Raw genomic sequence first — 22,062 nt, 5'->3', positions numbered from 1 at the left:
ACTTAACATTCATTTCAACGGGATAGCATAAGAAACAGTTATTCTGTTGGGAAGCATATGAATTTCGCTATTACAGTTGTCTCCGGCTAAGAGAATACCCCTCAGGAAGCAAGCAAAGTGTTCTCTTAGCCTTCTTTAAGATTGAGTTGACCACCAGACAGTAATATTTATTTATTACTTGTTATGATGCACGTGCATCAACATATTAAATCAATGGTTCACAACTCGGTCCTGGAGGGCCGGTGTCCCTGCAGGTTTTTATTCCAACTGCACCCTAAAGTACTTTATTACACCTTATTAGAAGCTTAATTGGTCCAATTAGTTAATTTATGGTATGTTTAGAACAAAAATCAGGAAGGACACTGGCCCTCCATGGTCTGAGTTGTGCATCACTGTAATAAATGAACAGAATTAGAGAAAAGCAATAAGCACGTGTACATTAATAAACTATAATAATAAAGTAACAGACAAACTATCGTTAATAAACTAACTGTCAAACTACATTAACACAGCACCCCTCCACATGTTAAAAAATTCAGCAGCAGCCGCGCTAGATTAATTATGAATACCTGTACAGGAGCAACTCTCCAGAATGGAAAACACCCAATTGCTCAGCAACTTGCATCTAATTCATGTTTCTCTCAGGATCTTGAACAATTTCCAAAATTTTGTAGCAAGAGAAACAGTGGGGTGTTTCACCATTTGTTTACATGCCATTTTGTGGCTACGAGGTGCACCCGTGGAAATCAGAATACAAAACGAGGCAATGATACGATGGCGGTTCTGGAAAGATTGAATAAACCAGTCAGTGTGCCTGAAGACATTATCACAGTAACAAGTCACATTTGAAAACACTGAATAAACCATTTGAATTTAAGTTTGGTGATGATGAGCTATCAGGTTACAAAACAGCACTGTATCAGTTGTGAACGAATCGCTAGCGGCGCCAAAAAGGTGTTCTTTTAAGCAAAGTTCCTGTTCCTTTAGGTGGAGCATTACAATGGGAAAAATTTGTTTCACCACAAGGGTGTTCTCTTAGAAGGTGTTCCTATACCCAGAGAATATTGTATTACTGGTCTTTCACATGTAAGAGATAAGTTGAAATGGCTCATCAGAATTAAGGAAGCATTTCTGTGAACGCCTAGACGCATGGTGTAGAAAGCCTAGACATGCGTTAGCGGAGCGGTACCGAGTGGCATTCTGCCCCGGTAACAATGTATTCCTATAGTCTCGGGACCAGGCAAGATTTTAACCTTTGTTGACCTCGACAGGAATAACATTTTACCTGTCAAGCCTGATAGAGGGACTCCCAGAGCTGCATATGAGGCAAGATGTTACTGGCAGATCAGTGGCTGGGCTGAGCTATAACCTTTTTTATAGAAGCAGGTACCTAAATATTTTCTCCTTTACTATGAGAGTGAATACAGCAACAACATAACACCTCAGTGGCACCGCAGCTGCGTTTTCTGCTGCTATACTTGGAATGAACTTCTGCATTATGCTGTACTATGCTGTTAAGGTGTTATATTTCTAACCACTCCCTAACTCGCTCCATACCACTCTGTCCACTGATCCACTCAACTAACTCTGTTGCACACTGGCAGAGGGGACTGGTTCGATATATAACCCCTTAACAGTACAATTCAGCTTAAAATAGAGGTCCACTGCAATATACCTAGGCTTATTACTTTTCGATATTGATCGGTAAAGTTTGTTAAACATCAAATTCCCCCAAAATATGAGTTTGACTTAAATAAATGTATAGAGGATAAACATCGATAATACCACTTGCTACTTTTTATTTTCTTACCAAAAAGAATCATTTAGAAATAATCTCTAGTTTGTGTAGTTTTTATACTTGCTGCCTGTCCCGTCTCTGTTCCGCTCTGAATGGCTGGGGGTCGCTGTCACTCTTCTCAGTTGTACGTTAGTACTGTAGATTCACTGTCACTGTCACTATCATCTCACCATGTTTTAGCAGATCTTGTTGACTTAAGTAGAGCTACAGAGCTCTCATTCACTTAAATGACTGTCAATCATCATGACCTCCACCGACTGCACTTTCATTTGCTAGCTACCGCGCCTGTCATTCAAAGCACCTACTTTGAAATTAGCGGGTTAAGGTGTAGGTAAGCTTTTGCTATAGATATACGGTGACAGATACTAGTTTGATTTGAAAATGGGATGTAAGAGGAAATCACTTGAATATTGTGCACAATACCCTGACCAATGTTTGAAGTCTCAGTGGCAGGATGAAGCGGGCCTGTCTGCCTTACCTTCCAGTGACTCTGAGTCCAGCTATACTGAAGCAGGAGAGAGGCGGAGCTCAGAATAATAACTGCAAGTTAGTTCTGTTCTCTAATGTTTTGTTCTGTGCATATTAGTTTTACTCGTAAATTGAGTCTATGAACGTCTGTGTAATACACTTTTATATGTTGTGTTTTCTATGGTTTATTTGCAACTTCAATTTTCAAATTTGTGTAGGATCTATATCTATGCAAGATATAACTCTGCTGTGACCAAACGTGATTTCAATTAGAATGTTGGTAACCATGGTTTTGTTGCATGTCAGATTTGATAAAGAGGTTTCAATAAATAAGACATTTCTCAATAGCATAAAAAATACTGGGTTTTTTTAAAGCATAACGGTGGATTTCACCCATTCCCTGCTTGACTGGAAAAAAGATCATTAATAAATAAATAAATAATTTCTAAAATAAACATCAATATTAACTGTCGATTTGGCAAATAAATAAAAATCAAATAGTAGCAAGCCTAAATATACCAGGCTGTAAACCAGCCAGAATCACAGGTCACATGGATGAAACACACTTTAACATTGATTATCTATGATGTTGTTAAAATAACCAGGAAGGACAAATTGGTGTTACTTGCGCTTCAAACAATTTGTTAAGCATCGCTCAGACCAAATTTCTTCAAGAAAACGAGCTGTATGAATAACACCTTGGACATTTCAGAGTTATAAATATACATTTCAGCACCCTGGGAGCAATGCTGTGACGATGTTGTGCTTCAAACATGCCAACCAGCTGACCTAGTTTTCTACTGGGCAACCAAGTGTTATCACTTGGTAGATAACTGAACTCACTGATTTTTTAAAAACATTTATTTAAGCAGATTATTGATGTCCAACATTCAAAAGTTCAGATTATTTGGGCGACTTAGCTTTCCCTGGGCCATTTGAGTTTTGTTCAGATAAACAAAATTTCAGTAACTGGCCAAATGTTGCTCTGATCAATAAATGGCTGTCATTTGGGATTCAAATAAAACTGTTTTTTTTTGCATTATAACCAGGAACAGGGATAGCTATTTTCCTAAATGTAAGCCAGAAGTACCAAGTGAACATGTTTTCCCCTGTGAACAGGATAGCTTTGCAGACCAGAAATAGACTCCAAACACCGATGACTGGCAGTGAGTTTTATTGCAAATAATAACAAACAAAAAGGTTTAAACAAAACACACAAAACAGGACACGGCACTTGAGGCCAAAATAAAAAGGTAAACAAAATGGCCTACACTAAACAAGACAGTGGACGAACAGACAAACAGGTACCGTGCTGGCACTTCCAGCGCGCTGTAGCAATTGTTATCGCAAAACCCCCAAAACTCCTTCTCTCTCCTGTTCTCCACTCACGAACACACAACCCCGAGTGAGTGAAAACATGCACCTTTTATACAGCTCTACCGAGACTCGATTGCTAATCAATCATTCAATTGGAGTCTCGGTACAACTGCATGTGAATTAATAAAGGTGCAATTCCCTGTGCTTACATATTATTTTACTTGCACGTGAAGTGCTGTGCAATCCTCGTGCCTAAATACAAATATACATTTTAAACACTTGTGCTCGTAACCCATATTTATATCCCATGTATTTTATACATAAACACCAACATTAAACACACTATATACAACATAAAACACTTATAAACATAAAGGGGCAGGACACTCCGCCACATCCCCCTTTAGGTCAAACCGAGAAATTGTTATGATAGACTGCAGTGCAGGATATGTTAGCAACCAATGGTAGAACACCTGCTGAAAAGCAAAGTTAAACATGCACTTGTGCAATTAACACAATTAGTCAACTGCACAATATTCAAATTCAGTTTCTCACGAACGCAATACGAGTAACAAGTTCCAAACTCATTGGGAATGAAGAGTGTTAAATGTCTGTGCCTTTTTCACTTTTACTTTCTTTATCTATATATATATATATAGCTGTTAAGAACGTTATAACCCTAGATCTTACTATTTCTTATCATCTTGTCATTCTTTTTTAGATGAATTTGCCAGTATCTGCGAAGACTATGGACCGTACATAAAATACCCCTCCTATTTTTTAATGTACCAGGCACTAGTCTTAAAAATGACGTGGCCATTTAATCTATATCTCATTGAAATCACCCCATACTTTTCAGACCCTGGATACTCACCCACAAGACCTGGCTATGCTGCATTGATAGCCTTGGATTAGAACATCTAACCCTGTTTATTTATTGATTTATTTATTACTGATTACTTATCCTACAATAATTTATTGTGTGTGCTTCTCTTTTGTGTTGCTGTGTCGATTAATTATACCATTATCTATTCCAGGAAAATATTGTATTTCTTGCAGAACCAGTACAGAAGTAGACAAAAACAAAACTATATACAGCTACATTAAAAAAATATGTGGAATTTTCGGTCCACTAAAGCTTTACGTAATCTCTGTAAGTAAAACTGGAGTGTCCAGTGTGAAAACACAACACATTGATTTAATTAGCGTGCCCTATAGCATTCAAATGTTCAATATAAAAAAAAAATCCTGTGTTTAGAAACTCTGCAACCTGTCTGACAAGATAAGTCTATTTCACTTGAGCCTCGATATTTCCCATCAGGCATTTGTTTGTTCAAACTAGGGTGTTGACTGCGCGTAAAACATTTATACATATATATATATATATATATATATTATATATATATATATATATATATATATATATATATAAGCTGTCAGTTTTTTTCTTCGCGTTAATTTTAAAAAAATCTGCATTGGGAATAAAAGTGCAAATGCAATGAAAGTGAAAAATAATGTTTCTGTTTTGCAAAACAAATAATAAAAATAATACTAAATTTACAATTTAAGAACATAGTATATATATACATATATACAGCTCTGGCAATGTCTAAATCATACCCCTTTCACACAGTTGAGTTGTGACGGCTCAGCACCGGCACTGATGCAGCATTTTGGTCTGTGTGAATTGCCTATACCGTCACAGACCCGTCATTTTTTATGAACTGAAGCGTCTCAGCTCCTGTGTGAAAGGCTATGCCGGCACTGAAGCGCTATAGTGGATGTGGATTGAAAGTCAACATCCCACGTGACTGTATATCGAACGTGTTGGGTATTTTTGTCGTCAGTGTTACACACTTTCATTTTTTCAAATACAGTGTCTGAACAAGAACGAGATAGTAATTGGAGACCGGAAGAAGTTAAGGAATTGTTAACTTTACATTTCTATGAGTGGCAGCTACTAAACAGAAACAGCACTTTGAACTGTGCAGTTCATACAGCAACAGTGTGGGAGCAACTTCGTGTGAGAAGTGCTTCGTTGAAAAGTGCAGTTAGAAGCAGTTTGAAAGCAGAGTGACAGCTGCAGAAACTAAAATAAAATTTGCAAAAAAAACCAAAAAATTATAATAACATGGCCTTCAAACCAATAGTCTTTGATACCTGCATGATGTGGAAATCCAAGAAAACCCAGCAAAGCTAAAGCAAGTGTGTGTAAAGTGTTGCACGATCCAGGACTTGATTCAATGAGTAAGTATGCTAGAAATGGAGCTGCAGGAAATGAGACAGCAACAGGATCTTGAGGAGTTGGCACACCCTCAATTCTTGGAAGCCTGCACCCCTAACAGACTGAAAGCCACCAGGGAGATAGAAGAGGGTCTAAACAGCTTGGTTCAGGTAGGCAGAGGCAGGGGAAAAAAGAAACTTTGTCAAACACAACAAAGAAATCAAAACATCAAACACATTTGATCCACTTCAAAATTTTGAAGATCATAACCAACATCAAGAGAATGAAAGGAACAACATCCAGGACCCTAAAAACAGTACTGGCCAGGCAGCTAAAAAGAAGAGAGGTTATGATTGTTAGGGACTCCATATTGAGAAAAACAGCAAGTTCAGTTCACAGTTTGGCCCCCCTGATACAACAACGTGCTGCCTTCCAGGAGGCTTAGTCACGCACATCACCGAAAACGTGGACAGGCTCCTAGAACGAACAGGATACAACCTGGTAGCAGTCATCCACATTAATATAAACAACATTGGAAAAGACAGATCAAAATCCCTGCAAAACAAATTGAGAGAGGAAGGAAGGAAATTAAAACACAAGACCAAAACTGTGGTATTTTCTGGGATACTGCTGGCACCTTGTAAAGGAGCATACGGACAGCTGGAAATAAATAATCTAAACGCATGGCTGAAGACGTGGTACACAGAGGAAGGCTTTACCTTCCTTGAACATTAGATCATATTCTACAACAAGGACTGTCTATACAGGTGAGATGCACTGCACTAAAATAAAAAGGGAACGGATCTACTCGAAGAAAGGATCCTCGAGGAGGTTTAGAAGCATTTAAACTGGAAAGGAAGGGGGGAGAAATCAACAAAAACAGACGGGAGACTACAAGGGCAACAACTCAGATAAGATAGCCATTAAATGATTTCCATTACACGAGAGTAGATGTTAAAACTTCATGCTGATTTAAACTCGGCTCTCGCCGAGATATGCACCAACTAAGACGTAGCTTTACAGTAAACTAATGTGATCCATATGTGTCTCCATCCAATTGCATTTCCTTCCATATAATGATGTAGATATCCTTCTGTCTGGTGTTAATGGCTGAAGTGTAATGCTGGCTCCAGGGATCAGCTTATTTTTCTCCCTGGCGCATCAGCACACACAATGGCTGTGATGCTGGCTCCGGGGATCAACCACAGTGCGGCCTCCCCAGCACATCAGCATGACAACCGTCTGGATTGAGCTAAGTAGGGTACATCTCTGGGGTCTTCAAGTGGGCACCAATCCTCAGTGTTTCGTCGACTAGCCCACGACACCTCAAGAGAGCTCGACGGTGATTATGGAATCCCAGCATCACCCCCCTCCATCCCCCACTCAACTCAGCCAGGCTTACTTACCCGTACATCAGCTTTGCTTTCTTTCTATTGTGCTTGAGCTCTCCATCCAGAATCTTTCCGTCTCAACCACAGCCAGTTGCTGCTCCTCTCTGCTGCTTCAGATAAGTTCTTCACTGTGCGACTCAACTCTTGGCCACCGAATCCGACGTCTCTGAGAAACCGGGTTGTAGAGTGCGCTACAAATCCTCGACAACCCACTTCCACTGGGTAAACGCGGACTCTCCATCCTCGCTGTTCCGCTTCAGTGGCTAGTTGAGCATACCGCAGTTTCTTCCTCTCTTGCTCCTCATCCACAGCATCCTCCCATGGCACTGTTAACTCTACCAGGTGAACAAGGCGTGCTGATCCAGACCACAAGACAATATCTGGTCGAAGGTTAGTGGTGGCAATCTCAGGTGGAAAAATAAGCTGTTGACCAACATCTGCCAGCATTTTCCAGTCTCTAGCAGCTTCCAGTTGTCCTGGGCGAGGATTGGTTTTAACACCTTTTCTTGGTGGTTGCTCTCCTGGGCGGAGGAATGTTGTCTTTTGTGTGTAATGTTTTGATGGAACAGGTGGAAACTTATTGGTCAGGTTATGCTTGTCTTCCATTGCTAAGGCCAAACATTGCAGCACCTGGTCATGGCGCCAAGTAAACCGACCTTGGCTAAGAGCCACCTTACATCCTGTCAAAATGTGCCATAATATTGCAGGTGATGAACACAAAGGACATGAGGGATCCTCTCCTACCCAGAGGTTTAGGTTCTGTGGTGATGGGAGAACATCATATGTTGACCTGATGAGGAAACTGATCCTGCTCTGTTCCATTGACCATAGGTCTTGCCAGCCAATCTTGCGTTGTTCCACACTCTCCCATCTCATCCATTCTCCCTGCGGCCTGGGAAATGGCCTTTATACACCTCATTTTCTCCTCCTGCTTTTGCACCTCGTTGACTACCAGCTTCCTCCTTTGAGCTGGGGCTGCCTTGTGCCATGTAGGAGGAGCTGAACTGAGACCAAGAACCCCTCTTCCATGCTGAACTTGCCCCATGATATCATCAATTCGAAGGGCAGCCTTTGCATCTTCCACAGCTTTCTTTGCCACCCACTTTCTTCCAGTTTTCAACACATGTGCTGCCTCCCTTACGCATTTGTCCCATGAATCTACTAATGTCATTTCCAGTCTGACCTTGGCGCACTTAAACTCCTCAGTTAGAGCGGAGACTGGTAGCTGCAGTATTCCTTTACCATAAAGGCTTCTCAGAGACTGTTGGTATTGCCTCACCATTAATGAAGAATGTTTTATCTACTACTTTGCCTTTAATTATAGAGATGCTCCTTGATTTAGTGGGCTTGAATTGCATTCGTGCCCATTTAATGTTATTGGTTAATTTGCCCAATAACCGATTAGTTAGGCTACTGTTGTAGTCATGGTTGTCATGTCATCCATGTATGCTCGAATTGGTGGTAGTCGCATTCCAGAAGCCAAGCGCTCTCCTCCCACTACCCATTTTGATGCCATAATGATTACTTCCATTGCCAAGGTAAAAGCCAGTGGAGAAATGGTGCATCCTGCCATTATACCAACCTCTAGGCATCGCCATGTAGTGCTGAATTCTGAAGTTGAAAAAATTAATTGCAAATCTCCAAAGTAGGCTTTCACTAAATTTGTTATTGTCATCGGTACACTGAAAAAATCAAATCTGCCCAAAGAAGTTCATGTGGCACTGATCCATATGCATATATTAGCCAAATCCAGGAATGTCACATGGAGCTCCTTCCTCTCCTTTTTAGCTGATTGAATTTGTCGCCAGATCACATTGATGTGTTCTAAGCATCCTGGGAATCCTGGAATGCCTGCTTTTTGTATTGAAGTGTCAATGAAGCAGTTCTTTAATAGGTAAGTTGACAATCTCTGAGCAATAATGCTGAAGAAAATCTTGCCTTCTACGTTTAATAGAGAAATAGGACAAAACTGACTGATGCTTGTAGAATCTTTTTCTTTAGGTATAAAGACTCCACCTGCTCGGCGCCATGCTCTTGGTACAACCTGTTTTTCCCCCATGTCACTTTCATCAATTTCCACAGAATTCGTAGAACTCCAGAAGCACTCTTGTACACTTTGTATGGAACTCCATTAGGCCCTGGTGATGATGAAGCCCTTGCTTTTTTCACAGCTTGCTCTACTTCTTTCCACTTAGGTGCACAGTCCTCCATTTGCTATTCTGGTGGATTGATAGGTGGGATGTCTGAAGGAATTGACATAGGCTCCTGCCTTTTTGAATTTGTATGTGTTTCCTCTAAATATCTCTCCAGCTCAACCTTAGATGCTTTTAGTGTGCCATTCTTCTCACTGGTGAATAACTTCTTTACAAATTTGAATGGGTCTTTGTAAAAGTTAGCTCTCGCACACTTTTTGTAGCGTTTCTGTAGGTGCTCAGCTCTGCGCAATGTTGCAAGCTTATCTTTTATGACCCTTGGTAAGAGACTGAGTCCCTCCTTCTGACTTTGTTCTGCTCTTCTCCATTGCTTCCTCAGCTGTCTTCTTTCTCTAACTAAGTGTTCAATCTCCTGCTGCCGTCCAGACTTTCCAGGAATAGTTTGTACTTTTTCCTTCCTTTTTTAAACTCCAAACCTCTCACTTCCATATGCGTAGATGATGTCCCCAAATTTATCCAGCTTCTTTTCAGCTGTTCCACTTAACCTTTCCAATGCAAAGCAGAGATCTGTATTTACTGTGTCCCATGCAGTTTTCTCACAAGCTCTTGGCCATTTAATTAAATTTATCTAAATGTAAGAAGTCTCAAAAACTAAATGTTAAAACTTGAAGCTACTGCACTAACAAGTAACTACGATGTGATAGGTGTTACAGAAACTTGGTTTTCCAAGATTGATGGAGACGAATAATGGGTATACACTGTATAGGAAAGACAGGCAAGATATAAGAGGCGGAGGGGTAGCACTATTTGAATTTTGCTGTTATTCCGTTGATCATGTATGAGTCAAAACCATTAAATGATCACATTGCCAGTCATGAACCCATAGAGGAAAAGAAAGCAAATAAGACTGCAGTAATGACAAAGCACTGCAATCTTCTATGCTGAAAACTATGCACTGCGCTCAGACATGTTTAATTATTGTTTTGTTTATTTATCTCCATGTTTCCTGCCTTTAATAAAGTTATACTTAGTAATATTAAACCAAATAATTTCTTAATTACATTATATTATCTGACGATAGAAAAACAATTAATGGAAATTGATTGCTTTACTCTGTAAAGGATGTAATGTGTGATCTAGGGGTGTGCGATAATACAGATGTACCGGTATATTGCCATATTGATCAGACAATACAATAACCGTGATTTGAACAACAATTCTGGGATGTTTGGTTTAACTGATTCAGGGAAACATCTTCTGGAAAATGTCGGCTGTTTTCTTGCTAGATAATCACTTCCTGTGAGAACTCATAATGCGAGCAATACCAACACAAAAGGAAATATGGCAGGAGCACACAGAGATTTTGAGCTGCTTAAATTCTGCAAAGCAAAGTAACATGTGTGGAATCATTTCCTAATAAAAAAAAAATCTAAAAAGGATGGCTGAAATCAAATAAGCTGGCAATATACTGCAATACAGATCCTCAGTCTCAATACCCACCCCTAGCAGTCACTGCACTACACACTGTTTCATAAAGACATTATGTCCAGAGACACACCTCTTGTTAAATTTAGCAAATAACAAGAATGCAGAATTAGCAAAGAAACAATTGGGAGGATTAATTCTGTGTTTTTGTCAGTGTTTCATATTTTATCCTGGATACTGTGATGCCAGTAAAATGCTAAACTTAACTTGTGGAGTACTGTGCATAGGATTACTCTCACATGACATTGTAATGACAGCAATAAGATAAACAGGTCTTTTCAAAACACCTTCCTTTGCAGACTGAACTAGATTGTTAGTGGGAGACTAAATCTGTTTCTCACAACTGTGCTGGACATTTGTTTTCTGAACTGTTCTAATATAATCCTGCTTATTTTAATGCCAGCAATGAGCCAAGTGATGTCTACAAACATTGACAGGTTTGAAATGTCTTCAGGTGCTTTACTATTACAGCAACAAGAGTCTTATTTAAAAAAAAACAAACAAACAAAAAAAAAAAACTCTTGGCTTTAATATAAATAAAAAATAAATAAGAATTGTGGTTATATTTATTATTTTACTTATTTTAACTATCAACATTATAGTTATGTTCAAATTTAATGTTTAATTATTAATATGTTGACAAAAAGTGGGGGGTAAAATGGAATTTGCTATTCCCAAAAATGGAAAATCAGTAGCCCTAAAGATGGTTCCAATTAAAGGCAGTGCACACACCTGTGTTTTAAACAGCAGTAAAAAGCAATTATATGCAGGCTACCCGTTAAGCATGCAGTCTGTTATCTATGATAACAACTGACAGGGCTGCATTTATGATAAGTCTCAGACAGGCTTCATAAAGGTAAATATATGCTTCATAAATATTCTATATATATATATATATATATATATATATATATATATATATATATATATATAATATATATATATATATATCAGAGGATGATTCAAAATCAGAGGCAGAGCCACAATAAATGTCTTGTTTAAATTTAAAGCAAATTGTAAAATTGTTGATACTTGTGTTGGAATATTGTTTCAAAATTGTATAATGCAACAAAAATAATATACAAAAAGGCTGATAATTTACCCTTTCTTAGTCAAAATGGCAAGTTTCTCAGTTTCTAAAAAGATGAGAGGAAACGCTGACAGTGATTGTAGATAAGAATATAAACCAGCCACACATTCTAACAGTGGTTCACCATGCTATTACTGTGGATTCCAGTCTGTGGCCCTGTCAATCTTAAGTCTTTCAAAAGATCTCCATTCCTGACACATACATGCTCTTCAGAAGGGGATTAAGAATATCATCCCAATGACTCAATCTTCCATTGTTTACTTTTACAGTTCTCATCACTCTTGCTAGACACATCTGTTGGAAATCTGCTGATAGCACAAAGAAAAAACAATCTATCTGCTGTGTCCTGATCCAATTCAACAATAATGCAACCACTACAAAATAAATAGATATTTACAGAACTGAACATGTGGAAGTAGCACCATGTGACAGAAAGACAATAATTCTTGGTGGTAAATCTCCCTCCCAACCTGTGAGGGCGCTAAGTAACGGGAGCAGAGTACCGTGGACTGTATGGCCTAAAACTTTATTCCTAGGGTTAAAAAGAAGTCAGTCATTTAGAAAGGAGGCAAAGCTTCGTTTAATTAACTCATCAACCCGGAAGGGAAATGATGTGGCAGCCGTGGATTGGAGGAGCGGTTGCAATAGTTTACCAAGAGGTCATGTGTGACGGTGTACATAGGGGACAAAGCGACGTAATCTGTTCCTTCGTTTTGGCTAGAGACCAAACTGGAAGGACCTGTGATTTGTGTAAAAGTATTGTGAGTGTTTGTTTGTTTGTCTCTAATTGTGTATTGTTTTTAATAGACAGCTAACACATTCCGGAGCTGTCACCGAGGGTCAGCACAAAACCCGGAACAGCACTGCACTTGTATCAGGTATAAAGTGTACTTTACACCCTGAGCAGTGATTCACTCACTAACGGACTTGTGTATGTGTTTTATGTTTCATGTGGGTGCATAAAGAACGGTATTATTATTTCAGGACAAATCTGGGGATTATAATTTAAGTAATGAGCTATTGAGTCTACAAAACTCCTGCTGTGATATGGTAACACTAGTAACACCTTGTAGTGGTCTCTTTCGCCATCTGCCAGATATTTACGGAATTACACACAACAAACCCAGTCACAAAACGTCAACAATGTCTGGAAAAGGGCGAAAAATGCTCTGTGGGAAAGAAGTACTAGAAATGATATTGAATTCTGATTCCGATTTAAATTCTTCTACCGCATCAAGTGTCGTTGAGTGTGTCAGCGAAGAATATTTATATTCAACACCAAGTTACATGTGTCCAGCGAAGACTTAGTTTTGTCGATTGTGCAACAAAGTCTCTCAAATGGTACAAAAAGTTATTGTTCTACTCGCTTGACATGGCCGTATTGATCACCTTCATCCTCCACAAAACTTCATCTAAAAAAATTATCCCTTTCAACAAGATCAGGCACTGCCTCATCTCACAGCTTCTAGAAAATATCACACAAGGCAGAAGCCAACAGACAACGTGACAAGGATCACTGACCTACATTTTCCTCACTGCCTTCAACCTCACCACGTTTACCTGGATATGATGTCTCTCTCTCTCTCTCTCTCTCTCTCTCTCTCTCTCTCTCTCTCTCTCTCTCTCTCTCTCTCTCTTATTTTGTGTTTTATGAATATGCTGTGCTTGATCAGTTTCGTTGTTTATTGTTTATTGATTACCTGCTATTTTTGTTAAAACCTTTCTCTATGACAAAACAATGATTAATATTTATTTGTTTGTGTTTATATGATAAGAAATAGTTGTTTACATATTTTTATTGTGTAATAAATTGCTAATAGGCCTACTAACAAATGTAACGATGTGAGGAGTGTAAATATGAAACATGAAAAAAAAAAAAAAAAAAAAAAAAAACCTCACTCCACCGGGCCCATCAAAACATTCTAAAACTCACTACTCAAAGGGTTAAACAACTCTGCACCTGGCTTATAATTGTCTGTCTGTTCACTGAAGACCTGCACCTGCACACTGTTAACCACTTTGCCACACACCATCATTATTTCATGCATTCTTGACTTACTGACAAACTGATTCCACCTGAAGTATCCATGCAGTACACAGCTACTTTGTATTGGGGATGCATTTTATACATCAACGCAATTTAAATGCACTCTGGAGACCTCATGGCTGCAGTTCATCCATCCACAAATATGGCAACAGCTCTCAGTGCGATTTAACAAACCGTTGCATTTATTTCAAACTTGGCCTCATGTTAGTGTGTTTAAAACCCTTGTTTTACCCAAAATAATACAAATTTCACAAATGGGAAGAGCTTTTGATTTGTGAACAAATGAAATGTACATCCCAACGGTCCCTTTATGAATATTTTATATTAAAAAAAGGGGGAAAATCCTTGAGAATGTCTGTAATGCTACTGCACATCTCTATCTGTCTCAGAGAATGAAATTCTGCCACTGTAATGCTGAGTTTACATGCATTCTCACTCAAGATAATACAACGCTGGATGTACTTATAACTCACTCAATACAACGGGTATCTCCGGAAGCACAGTTTGCAGATTTTCCATTGTTTATTTCCAGTGCGCTTGAACGGTACAATGCAGGTATTCAAGAGTTCTTTAACAGTGCTCTTTTGATAAAAAGTACATAGCAAGGACGTCTGTCGAGAACAAAGTAACCATGAAAAATAAAAAACTTCCAGGGATGCCAAAGAGCATTTGATATGACAATAGTAATTTTAGTCCTAGATAACCAACATTGCATGTAGTAGCCCCAGCTTTTGACAGCTGCTATTATGCTGCAGCTATTTAGCTAAAATGTATAACTCTGTGCTGTGTTGCCATACATAATAAATACATTGGGGGGGGGGGGGGGGGGGGGGGGGGGGGTGGGGGGGGGGGGGGGGGGGGGGGGGGGGGGGGGGTGGGGGGGGGGGGGGGGGCAACGGGGGGGGGGGGGGGGGGGGGGGGGGGGGGGGGGGGGGGGGGGGGGGGGGAGCACAGACTTATATCCGTGTCACTTAATATTTGTTTGATGTGCTTTAAGCAGCCTTAGATCATCTTCAAGTATGTTTGTTTAAAATAGCACTCTCCTTCAAATAATTTTGATTTCTCTTTTTTCAAAATATAAAGCTCTGAATGTTGTAAAGCATGCAACTCTCTCTCTCTCTCTCTCTCTCTCTCTCTCTCTCTCTCTCTCTCTCTCTCTCTCTCTCTCTCTCTCTCTCTCTCTCTCCCTCTCGTTCAGTGCAGGTTCTTCCCAAGACTCAGATGTTCCCATGTACTTTATCCAGCGACTCTTTGAACTGACGTTCTTTGGTCTCTGTGTTATGATGAGGACAGAACCAAGTGAATCAGGGACATCATTTGTTGTGGGGCAGGGGATGGCAGTTGCCCCTATCCAGACCTTGGTTTGCCCCCTCCACAAGATCGATATGCTCCATTATGTCTTCCACTTTTTGACCCTCCCACCCCCCTCAGACACTGCAGGACATAATATAATCACATATAAGCTGATCAACATTTTCTTCACAAACGAATATAATATGTTTTTTTAAACAACATTCTTTTCTACTCGAACCCGGACCCAGAATACAGTTGGTGACGGTTGCTATTGATGTAATCTTTCTTGTTGAGAGTTTTAACAGACGTTGGCGGGCATTCATTCATTTTTTATTGATTGTTCATTGTTGTTCAGTGGTTATCCAGCATTGCATTCTATTATTTCTATAATAATACAATATTACTGATATCATGGTGAGTCAAAGGAAAATTCCGGATATGTTTGCTACAGCAGGTGGAAAACGAAAGAAATTAAACGACAGCACGACAGCAAGGAGGGATTTACTTGCATAAGAAACTGTAGATATTACTTATGACATTATAATATTATTTATACATATGCGCTAAAGAAAAAGTACCATAGATGGTATGTGTCATGTGGTGCTTATGTAGCAGTTTATGTTCATTGGTTGATATTTGATACAAAGTGTAATTCTTTGTGGGAAGCAGATGTTCTCGTGAAATGTATCAAGCTTAACTACACAGGAGACACTAAAGTAAAGCTTTACCAAAGCATTGAAAGCATTTTTAGGAGTGGGCTGCTGTTCATTGCTAGGTAACACGGAGGTAAGCTTTGTGTTTTTTAAACTCTTTATTAGTTTGGAATTTGGAACGTCTTTACTTTTACATAAACACATTTGTTTGTGTCATTGTTTCAATGGTAATGATATCATTTTTGAGGTACCACATGAAATATAAATGTTTACTCCAGGATAATAATAATAATCTTTATGTAGCGCCTTTCACAGTGGACCACATTCACAAAGCACTTTGTAAGATACAAGGCTGAGCTGGGATTTCTTTAAACGCTGGACCACACAGCCATCTATGTAGGATGTAACTACATTTTATTCTGGTCATGCCACTGTAGCATTCATTTCGTGAGCCGGTTTCAGAATGATTTATAAACTCTTATTATTTAATATGTCTTGAATTTAACCTGGGATCGAACATTTTCTCACAGTGAATCCAGCGAGCCGCCCAGCCCTGAGCAAAGGCACATTTTGAAGATGTCCCAAGCTGGATAAGAGACATGAAATCTGTTTGTCAGTTGGAGGCCCCTGGCATTCTTTCCCTGCATGATGAAATCTATTCTTCTCGTGCCTCAAAGCCACTGCCATTATCTGAGATACTGCTTTTGAAACAAATGTCTCAATTCCTAGGGCATTTATTCTGCAGTACAGTTTGCGCGTCTAAAACAGCTAGCAGGTCCAGATGTGCCCCTGAGACGCACTCCACAAAATTCATCTTTTCTAAAGTAACAGAGCCTAGGGACAAAACCACTGCGAAAGCCTTTTTCCTCCACCAGAACTTCACATTTGCACAAAGAAAATATTAAACATCACGCAGAGAAAGCATGGGCGCGAATGTGATACTGTTCTATACCTCTCTAACCACCGTAGTTCTTCCTGATATGATATTTCTGTCTACTTACAGCATGTCCTGTGGAAAATTAATTCTTTTTGAAAGCATTCAAGGAGACATAAAAACTAGAACACAAATAAAAACAAGACTGAGAAAATCAGAGAAACATGGCAAAACAAGTACATTTCTCCCATAGCCACCCGACCTTCACTTATACTAGCTTCCTGACATTTGTAAAGAAATCTGTCTTTCCATCTGTATATAGCTGGAATTTGCTTTCACAATCTGTGCTTATTTTTCTAGAAAGTTTTAACTGCGTTAGAACAGTGGCTTGTATTTCAGATCTAAAATAGTTTCCTATTAGTAGCAGAACTGTAAATGTGAAGCACAAAGCCTCTATATGCAAGTCTGTTCGGGAGGTCTACACTGCCATCCTATTGCAGAGAGAAGGGAGTCAGATGCAGAAAAGATTTGGTTTTGTACCATCACAGAACTGAAAATTAATAGCCACGCTGGTGCATATTTTTGAGAATCAGATGTAATATATATATATATATATATATATATATATATATATATATATATATATATATATATATATATATATATATATATATATATATATTATAAAATGTACTGCTTCTGTAATTAAAAGAAAACAGAAGAAGAAAACCAACCGTTTAAAAATCCTGAATGTTTTGGCTGTCAATTAATTTCTAAAAAAAGTGTGTTTGCATCCCATTCAAAATATATCCCATGGAGTGCAAGATCCCCTTTCATCCTTCAGTATAAGCAAGCCAGCAAACAAAAGGTAAAGGCCTTAAAGAATGTGTATCATGCTGGCATGATAAAATACTAACCAGGACCTAAAGAAAGAGATTCCCTAGATCTGTGAACAGCTTGACCAAAACAATTAGTACTTTAGTGAAAACTTACGGAAGTGCCCTAGTGTCAATTAAAAAAGTCCTACTTAGGAGATATAGGGCCCTATTTAGCAACGTTCGCAAACCCCTAAGACAATCGCAAAACACTTTTGCAAACAGTTAGAGCATCAGAATCAGACGCACATGTGGGCAAACAGACTTTGCCCACATATGTGATTTAGAAACACATGTTTTTGTGCCCACTCAGCAAGTCAGCGTCATCGCTTGACATGGGCTGAACTTGGGGAGTGTCCTCATTTAAATACAAATGTAGAGATTTAGCAAACCATCAACAGAGTTAGCTTTTGCGTTTCAGCAGACATGTGAAAACCAGGTCAAAACTGTGTGCAAATTATATGGTCGACTATAAATACTGGTGAACCTACCAGGGAAGCAGGCAAACAAAAGAGAGAGAGAAAAAAGAAAAATAAAAGAAATATGGAGTGGATTAATGTGATATTTTATAAGGTGATACTTTGTACTGTGATTTTGTAACAATTGATAAGGGAGTCTGCTAAGAAATAAATAAGAAGAAGAAGAAGAAGAAGAAGAAGAAGAAGAAGAAGAAGGAAGAAGAAGAAGAAGAAGAAGAATTAGAATTTCTACATGGCCACAATGTGCAGAAATTTCGCCTCTACAGAGAAACAATCACTGACATCAGCTAACTGCTTCAGGCTGACCTGGAAGGGGACATGCAGAGAGCACACTGTTTGTCTGTAGAACTAAAGTACATGCACCAACACATAATAGACATCTCTATGTAAATCGTAAGGGAACTGGGTTCTGTCAACGATCAAGTAGTGTGTGATCTGTGATGTCAACAACTACATCACAACTGTGTATGCAAACTATCGCTGCTCCACTCATAACTTGTTTATCCTCGCTAATTCACAGGTGACAGCTGCGTTTCAGCAGGATTACAGTCTGAGAGGCTGGCTGATAGGGGACAACCGGTATCCACTGAAACGATGGCTTCTGAGACTGCTGCTCAACCCCACAACCCCTGCCAATGGTATAATGTACCTTTAAATGTGCTCATTGTTGAACCTACAGAGAAAAGATTACATGGTTTGAGGGAAGCAGATACAAAACCTGCAGCCCCAGTGTTGGAGGCTGTAGATACAGAACCTGAAGCCCCAGTGTTGGAGGCTGCAGATACAGAACCTGAAGCCCCAGTGCTGGAGGCTGCAGATACAGAACCTGAAGCCCCAGTGTTGGAGGCTGCAGATACAGAACCTGAAGCCCCAGTGTTGGAGGCTGCAGATACAGAACCTGAAGCCCCAGTGCTGGAGGCTGCAGATACAGAACCTGAAGCCCCAGTGCTGGAGGCTGCAGATACAGAACCTGAAGCCCCAGTGTTGGAGGCTGCAGATACAGAACCTGAAGCCCCAGTGTTGGAGGCTGCAGATACAGAACCTGAAGCCCCAGTGTTGGAGGCTGCAGATACAGAACCTGAAGCCCCAGTGTTGGAGGCTGCAGATACAGAACCTGAAGCCCCAGTGTTGGAGGCTGCAGATACAGAACTTGAAGCCCCAGTGTTGGAGGATGCAGATGCTGCAAGTGTCAGGCAGATCAAACAAAGCCATTTAGATGGATTCACAGGTACGTATGTGGACCAATAAAAAAAATGTGGACTTTGTTAGTGTTGTATAAGACGCAAATGCATACCATCAGTATATTTTTTATCAGGAAAGCATTTATAATAAAGACAGCAACTGCGCTCACGGTGCAAAGGTGAGCTATACATGCCTAGCTTAAGGAAAACTCCTGATTCTAAACGTTTTGCCCCTGACCCCAACCTCATTGTTCGCTCGCTCAGCAAGTAAAACAGAAACAAATATTTACGTAACTTGATTTTGATTATAAATTACTTTTTTTTTATTTTGTAAATATTCACTGTCCCCCAGACTACTAAAAAATGTTTCCTTGTTGAGGCACTTGTGTCTTCCTCCTTCTATTTTTTGGTTTCAAAATTCCCTCCATTCGCTATCGCAGACGAACAGGTCCTCTTAAAGGGAATGCTGAATCCTTATTGGTTATAATCTTACTCCCCTCACTGTGCTTTGATTGGCTGGGTGCATGATTCGCTACTTTATATGCGTTAGCCCATGTATTGAAACTGACTTCTAAATCCTGTTTTCGTGCGCTATCGCCCTGGCGATGCCGGCTGCGCACATATTTGCTAAATAGGGACCATAAAGTCATAAGTAGCAGTTATAAAGTCCAACATAGGAGATATATAGGTTTTTTTTTTTTTTTGTTGGCACTAGGACACTTCCATAGAAACTCAACCCCAAAAAAACTCTTACTTTTGACCTTGATCGCTGTAATTGTTGTCATAGGAATCGTAACCTTGATCATCATAGGCTGTGCCATATCCATCGTCGTACTCCTAAAAACAAAGTTGAACATAAAAACACATGTTGAAGTTACACTGTATTTTCCTTTACAGTTCACCAATAACCAATTATTTAGTTTGTATCAATTATAAAAATATATACATTCTAACTTGTGTTTTGGTCAAGCCTGTAAATGTTGGTAGACACTGACGAATACAAATACAAAGGCAACTGTTTACAACAAGCAGGGGGGAATTCAAGGGTAATTGGTTATATGTCAAATAAAATGCTATTTCCAATTGAGAATTCATCGACTTGTATTTTAATGACCCTGATATATAAGTTAGAACTATAAGAAAGATGGACAAGTGTTTCATCTAGTGCCTTCAACAGTGTACAGTGAGCATTGTGAAGTGAATAATCACCCTGATATTATATGCAAACACTGAATTACAGAACAGTCACAAATGCAACGTTTACACTGCCACCTCGGACCTAAGCCGACTCAGGTCCAGCTAATCGAGGAAATTCTTATCATTTTTCATGTAGCGTTTACTCTGCGGTTGTGTCCTGAGCCAGCTTAATTCCGAATGCGCGCGCATACCATCCAAATTACAACACATGCTCCCTGTCGTCATAACGACCATTGACGGGATAATGAGTCCCCCCCCCCCAAACCACAAAGGCGGAAGAGGCAGAGTGTATTTACAAACACACAATACAGTGTCGTGTTCATTTACTACTGTAATAATAAAGACCCTATCGTTTTCAAAAGAACTCTATTCTGTTTCTTCAACAATATTATCTCACCTTGTATATATATATATATATATATATATAAAATATATATAAATTACTCATAGTCAGATAATTAATGAATCAATATTTATCCCTGAGTTCGGTGTCGTACTAAGCAGCCCAGCAATTTTTTAAAAAACATTTACTGTATACCATTGACAAATTTTTATGATAAATTATTTTACTGTCGGGCAATGTTTATGATATGACTAAATAATAATAATAATAATAATAATAATAATAATAATAATAATAATAATAATAATAATAATAATAATAATAATAATAATAATAATAATAATAATAATAATAATTTGTTATATAAGTACACTATCCAAATTGTTTGTAATTATGCAAAACATTTAGTTCCTTTTTTAAAAAAAGAAATGACAGGGACCGCAAATTATTAGAACAATCTTTATTTAAAACTTTAGAAAATAGCATGTAAAACGCAATTGTGTAACAGATCAACTATAATCAAAAAGTGCAGAGGGGGGGTTGCACCGATTGTTCGCTAGACATGCTGCTATTTCTTGGTGTATGTATTTATTTTGTGTTTCCACTTAGAGTGCACTCTAGATATGATTTTCACACCACAACACTATGACAGCTCTGCTTTCTTGCTCTCCCCAGTTCACGCTGCGGTTGTCAGAAACAAACAAACAAACAAACAAAAAACATAAAAAAATAAATAAATAAAAAAAACTTATTTTTAACACAAAAATTCTTGCATTAGTTTAACCAATCATTTACAAATAAAATGATTAGTTTTACAAATACCATTTATAAACAATTCACGGGGCGTGAGCTGGGGGGTAGTGATAATGCAGAAGAAGCAGAAGGGAGCGGTAAGTAGGACAGAGTGCCAGCTAGAAAGGACCGGACCTAGGACAGAAGAGCAGGCAAGGCCCACTAGTAGCAGACCAACGAAGCTGGACATGGAAGCTAGGATAGAAGGTGGTCACTGACTGAGGGCGGCGATACCGACACAACCCAGGGGCGAAGGACCCAGCAACCGAAATCGGATAGAAGGATGGTCACTGACTGAGGGCGACGATGCCGACACGAGCCCAGGGGCGAAGGACCCAGCAACCGAAGACAGGATACAGAAAGTGGTCACTGACTGAGGGAGGCGATGCCGACACGACCCAG

The 22,062-nt window shown here is 39.2% G+C and overlaps 1 protein-coding gene across 1 annotated transcript in view; it reads right to left on the bottom strand.

Annotated features, from left to right (window-relative positions):
- The window catches only part of khdrbs3 (KH domain containing, RNA binding, signal transduction associated 3), a 163,480-nt gene that overhangs the window by 12,401 nt on the left and 129,017 nt on the right, over positions 1–22,062 (bottom strand). The window contains exon 7 of the mRNA XM_041246493.1: positions 20,083–20,165. Within this exon, the coding sequence (XP_041102427.1) occupies positions 20,083–20,165 (83 nt within the window). The remainder of the gene's footprint in view (positions 1–20,082; positions 20,166–22,062) is intronic.

This window comes from Polyodon spathula, chromosome 3 (genome assembly GCF_017654505.1).
Source record: "Polyodon spathula isolate WHYD16114869_AA chromosome 3, ASM1765450v1, whole genome shotgun sequence".
Classification (NCBI taxonomy): Eukaryota; Metazoa; Chordata; class Actinopteri; order Acipenseriformes; family Polyodontidae; genus Polyodon; species Polyodon spathula.
The sequence above is the reverse complement of the archived record's forward strand: the minus strand, read 5'-3'. Positions and strand labels throughout refer to the sequence as shown.